Here is a 6,009-nt window from a genome sequence, read left to right on the forward strand (position 1 = left end):
AGCTTCCACCAGTGAGATGCTCTGTGCCAGAGCTTCCACCACTGACATGCATCCCGCCAGAGCTTCCACCAGTGAGACGTCCTGCGCCAGAGCTTCCACAGTGAGATGCCCCGCACCAGAGCTTCCACCACTGACATGCTTACCGCCAGCGCTTCCACCAGTGAGACGTCCTGTGCCAGAGATTCCACCAGTGAGATGCCCTGTGCCACAGCTTCCACCACTGACATGCCCTGCACCAGAGCTTCCACCAGTGAGATGCCCCACGCCAGAGCTTCCACCACTGATATGCTTCCCGCCAGAGCTTCCACCAGTGAGACGTCCTGCGCCAGAGCTTCTACCAGGGAGATGCCCCAAGCCAGAGCTTCCACCAGTGAGATGCCCCGCACCAGAGCTTCCACCACCGACATGCCCCGCACCAGAGCTTCCACCAGTGAGACGTCCTGGGCCAGAGCTTGTACCAGTGAGATGGCCCGTGCCAGAGGTTCAACCAGTGAGATGCCCCATGCCAGAGCTTCCACCAGTGAGATGTCCTGTGCCAAAGCTTTCATCAGTGAGATGCCCTATGCCAGAGGTTCCACCAGTGAGATGCCCGGCGCCAGAGGTTCCACCGGTGAGATGCCCCGCACCAGAGCTTCCACCAGTGAGATGTCCCGCGCCAGAGCTTCCACCAGTGAGATGCCCTGTGCCAGAGGTTCCACCAGTGAGATGCCTGGCATCAGAGCTTCCACCACTGATATGCCGCGTGCAAGAGCTTCCACCAGTGAGATGTCCCACGCCAGAGCTTCCACCAGTGAGATGTCCTGTGCCAAAGCTTTCATCAGTGAGATGCCCTATGCCAGAGGTTCCACCAGTGAGATGCCCGGCGTCAGAGCTTCCACCGGTGAGATGCCCCGCACCAGAGCTTCCACCATTGAGATGTCCCGCGCCAGAGCTTCCACCAGTGAGATGCCTTGTGCCAGAGGTTCCACCAGTGAGATGCCTGGCATCAGAGCTTCCACCACTGATATGCCGCGTGCAAGAGCTTCCACCAGTGAGATGTCCCACGCCAGAGCTTCCACCAGTGGGATGCCCGCGCCAGAGCTTCCACCAGTGAGACGTCCCACGCAAGAGCTTCCACCATTGAGACGTCCCGCGTCAGAGCTTCCACCAGTGAGATGCCCCGTGTCAGAGTTGCACCAGTGAGATGCCCCGCGCCAGAGCTTTCACCAGTGAGATAATCCGTGTCAGAGTTGAACCAGTGAGATGCCCCGCACCAGAGCTTCCACCAGTGAGATGTCCCATGCCAGAGCTTGCACCAGTGTGATGCCCTGCACCAGAGCTTCCACCAGTGAGATGCCTCACGCCAGAGCTTCCACCAGTGAGATGTCCTGCGCCAGAGCTTCCACCAATGAGATGCCCCGCACCAGAGCTTCTACCAGTGAGATGCCCCGCACAAGAGCTTCCACCAGTGAGACGTCCCGCGCCAGAGCTTCCACCAGTGAGATGCCCTGCGCCAGAGGTTCCACCAGTGAGATGCCCCGCATCAGAGCTTCTACCACTGACATGCCCCGTGCCAGAGATTCTACCAGTGAGATGCCCCACACCAGAGCTTCCACCAGTGAGATGCCCTGCGACAGAGCTTCCACCAGTGAGACGTGTCACGCTAGAGCTTCTACCAGTGAGATGCCCCGTGCCAGAGGTTCCACCAGTGAGATGCCCTGCGCCAGAGCTTCCACCGGTAAGATGCCCGCACCAGAGCTCCACCAGTGAGATGTCCCGTGTCAGAGTTTCCACTATTGAGATACCCTGCATCAGAGGTTCCACCCGTGAGATGCCCTGCACCCGAGGTTCCACCAGTGAAAAGCCCGGCGCCAGAGCCTCCACCAGTGAAACGCCCCTCGCCAGAGTTTCCATCAGTGAGATGTCCTGCACCAGAGCTTTCACCAGTGAGACGTCCCGCACTAGAGCTTCCACCAGTGAGACGTCCCACACCAGAGCTTCCACCAGCTAGATGTCCCGGGCCAGAGCTTCCACCACTAAGATGTCCCGCACCAGAGCTTCCACCAGTGAGATGTCCCGCACCAGAACTTTGACCACTGAGATGTCCCGTGTCAGAGCTTCCACCAATGAGATTTACCGCACCAGAGCTTTCACCTGTAAGTTTGTCCCGCGCCAGAGCTTCCACCAGTGTGATATCCCGTGCCAGAGCTTGCACCAGTGAGATATCCCGCTCCAGAGCTTGCACCAGTGAGATATGCCGCTCCAGAGCTTGCACCAGTGAGATGGCCCGCTCCAGAGCTTGCACCAGTGACAGGTCCCGCGCCAGAGCTTGCACCAATGAGATGTGCCACGCCAGACCTTCCATCAGTGAGATGCCCCGTTCCAGAGGTTCCACCAGTGAGATGCCCCAAGCCAGAGGTTCCACCAGTGAGATGCCCTGCGCCAGAGTTTTCACCAGTGCGATGCCCGGCACCAGAGGTTCCACCAGTGAGATGCCCCATGCCAGAGGTTCCACCAGTGAGATGCCCCGCACTAGAGGTTCCACCCGTGAGATGCCCTGCACCAGAGCTCCCACCAGTGAGATGCCCGGTGCCAGAGGTTCCACCAGTGAGATGCCCCGCGCCAGAGGTTCCACCAGTGAGATGCCCTGCACCAGAGGTTCCACCAGTGAGATGCCCCGCGCCAGAGGTTCCACCAGTGAGATGCCCCGTGTCATAGTTGCACCAGTGAGATGCCCCACGCCAGAGCTTTCACCAGTGAGATAATCCGTGTCAGAGTTGAACAAGTGAGATGCCCCGCACCAGAGCTTCCACCAGTGAGATGTCCCGTGCCAGAGCTTGCACCAGTGTGATGCCCTGCGCCAGAGCTTCCACCAGTGAGATGCCTCACGCCAGAGCTTCCACCAGTGAAACGTCCTGCGCCAGAGCTTCCACCAATGAGATGCCCCGCACTAGAGCTTCCACCAGTGAGACGTCCCGCGCCAGAGCTTCCACCAGTGAGATGCCCTGCGCCAGAGGTTCCACCAGTGAGATGCCCCGCATCAGAGCTTCCACCACTGACATGCCCCGTGCCAGAGATTCTACCAGTGAGATGCCCCACACCAGAGCTTCCACCAGTGAGATGTCCCACACCAGAGCTTCCACCAGCTAGATGTCCCGGGCCAGAGCTTCCACCACTGAGATGTCCCGCACCAGAGCTTCCACCAGTGAGATGTCCCGCACCAGAACTTTGACCACTGAGATGTCCCGTGTCAGAGCTTCCACCAATGAGAGTTACCGCACCAGAGCTTTCACCTGTAAGTTTGTCCCGCGCCAGAGCTTCCACCAGTGCGATGCCCGGCACCAGAGGTTCCACCAGTGAGATGCCCCACACTAGAGGTTCCACCAGTGAGATGCCCTGCACCAGAGCTCCCACCAGTGAGATGCCCGGTGCCAGAGGTTCCACCAGTGAGATGCCCCGCGCCAGAGGTTCCACCAGTGAGATGCCCTGCACCAGAGGTTCCACCAGTGAGATGCCCCACGCCAGAGGTTCCACCAGTGAGAAGCCCCGCACCAGAGGTTCCACCAGTGAGATGCCCTGCGCCAGAGGTTCCACCAGTGAGATGCCCTGTGTCAGAGTTGCACCAGTGAGATGCCCCACGCTAGAGCTTCCACCAGTGAGATGTCCCGCACCAGAACTTTGACCACTGAGATGTCCCGTGTCAGAGCTTCCACCAATGAGAGTTACCGCACCAGAGCTTTCACCTGTAAGTTTGTCCCGCGCCAGAGCTTCCACCAGTGCGATGCCCGGCACCAGAGGTTCCACCAGTGAGATGCCCCACACTAGAGGTTCCACCAGTGAGATGCCCTGCACCAGAGCTCCCACCAGTGAGATGCCCGGTGCCAGAGGTTCCACCAGTGAGATGCCCCGCGCCAGAGGTTCCACCAGTGAGATGCCCTGCACCAGAGGTTCCACCAGTGAGATGCCCCACGCCAGAGGTTCCACCAGTGAGAAGCCCCGCACCAGAGGTTCCACCAGTGAGATGCCCTGCGCCAGAGGTTCCACCAGTGAGATGCCCTGTGTCAGAGTTGCACCAGTGAGATGCCCCACGCTAGAGCTTTCACCAGTGAGATAATCCGTGTCAGAGTTGAACCAGTGAGATGCCCCGCACCAGAGCTTCCACCAGTGAGATGTCCTGTGCCAGAGCTTGCACCAGTGTGATGCCCTGCGCCAGAGCTTCCACCAGTGAGATGCCTCACGCCAGAGCTTCCAGTGAGACGTCCTGGGCCAGAGCTTCCACCAATTAGATGCCCCGCACCAGAGCTTCCAACAGTGAGATGCCCCGCACAAGAGCTTCCACCAGTGAGACGTCCCGCGCCCGAGCTTCCACCAGTGAGTTGCCCTGCGCCAGAGGTTCCACCAGTGAGATGCCCCGCATCAGAGCTTCCACCACTGACATGCCCCGTGCCAGAGATTCTACCAGTGAGATGCCCCACACCAGAGCGTCCACCAGTGAGATGCCCTGCGACAGAGCTTCCACCAGTGAGACGTGTCACGCTAGAGCTTCTACCAGTGAGATGCCCCGCGCCAGAGGTTCCACCAGTGAGATGCCCTGCGCCAGAGCTTCCACCGGTAAGATGCCCGCACCAGAGCTCCACCAGTGAGATGTCCCGTGTCAGAGTTTCCACTATTGAGATACCCCGCGTCAGAGGTTCAACCCGTGAGATGCCCTGCACCCGAGGTTCCACCAGTGAAAAGCCCGGCGCCAGAGCCTCCACCAGTGAAACGCCCCACGCCAGCGTTTCCATCAGTGAGATGTCCTGCACCAGAGCTTCCACCAGTGAGACGTCCCGCACTAGAGCTTCCACCAGTGAGACGTCCTGCGCCAGAGCTTCCACCAGCTAGATGTCCCGGGCCAGAGCTTCCACCACTGAGATGTCCCGCACCAGAGCTTCCACCAGTGAGATGTCCCGCACCAGAACTTTGACCACTGAGATGTCCCGTGTCAGAGCTTCCACCAATGAGAGTTACCGCACCAGAGCTTTCACCTGTAAGTTTGTCCCGCGCCAGAGCTTCCACCAGTGTGATATCCCGTGCCAGAGCTTGCACCAGTGAGATATCCCGCTCCAGAGCTTGCACCAGTGAGATATGCCGCTCCAGAGCTTGCACCAGTGAGATGGCCCGCTCCAGAGCTTGCACCAGTGAGAGGTCCCGCGCCAGAGCTTGCACCAATGAGATGTGCCACGCCAGACCTTCCATCAGTGAGATGCCCCGTTCCAGAGGTTCCACCAGTGAGATGCCCCAACCCAGAGGTTCCACCAGTGAGATGCCCTGCACCAGAGCTTTCACCAGTGCGATGCCCGGCACCAGAAGTTCCACCAGTGAGATGCCTCACGCCAGAGGTTCCACCAGTGAGATGCCCCGCACTAGAGGTTCCACCAGTGAGATGCCCTGCACCAGAGCTCCCACCAGTGAGATGCCCGGTGCCAGAGGTTTCACCAGTGAGATGCCCCGTGCCAGAGGTTCCACCAGTGAGATGCCCTGCACCAGAGGTTCCACCAGTGAGATGCCCCGCGCCAGAGGTTCCACCAGTGAGAAGTCGCGGGCGGGAGGGAGAACTGTCCAGGACTCTTGGAGCCTACATCCTCCCTGTACTGTAAACATTACTAACTGGGATGACCTCCAAAGATGCTGTCTCCGGTGTGCCAAGGCTCCTAACGGCCTGCCAGGGTGGTAAGTGCATTGATGGGGTGACCGACATTTGCACTTTCTCGCACTTTCATACCCTCCGTGCCATTTCTGTCGTTTGTACTTCTAAGCACACAGTCTGTGGGGCTCATTTTGATATCCCTACCCCTAGGTGCTAAAAGAAGTGGTAAAAAAGGGCGTACAAGGTTTATGCAAATTCTAACTCCTGATTTAGCATTCTGGGGGATTTTGTGGGTTCTGACAGGTGGAGTTGGGACACAGAAAAGGATTGCTTTGTCCACCAGTCTTCGCCGCTTCGCCTGTAAACTCTGAATGGTTTCGCTGCAGAATGACATATTATGG

At 58.9% G+C, this 6,009-nt stretch overlaps 1 protein-coding gene across 1 annotated transcript; it reads left to right on the forward strand.

Moving 5' to 3' along the window:
* Positions 1 to 405: 405 nt before the first annotated feature.
* Positions 406 to 1,182, forward strand: LOC138473477 (sericin-2-like). The gene has a single exon (XM_069612121.1). It carries the CDS (start codon positions 406 to 408, stop codon positions 1,180 to 1,182), a length of 777 nt encoding a protein of 258 aa, XP_069468222.1.
* Positions 1,183 to 6,009: the final 4,827 nt, after the last annotated feature.

This window comes from Ambystoma mexicanum, chromosome 8 (genome assembly GCF_040938575.1).
Source record: "Ambystoma mexicanum isolate Mex_15411 chromosome 8, UKY_AmexF1_1, whole genome shotgun sequence".
Lineage (NCBI taxonomy): Eukaryota > Metazoa > Chordata > Amphibia > Caudata > Ambystomatidae > Ambystoma > Ambystoma mexicanum.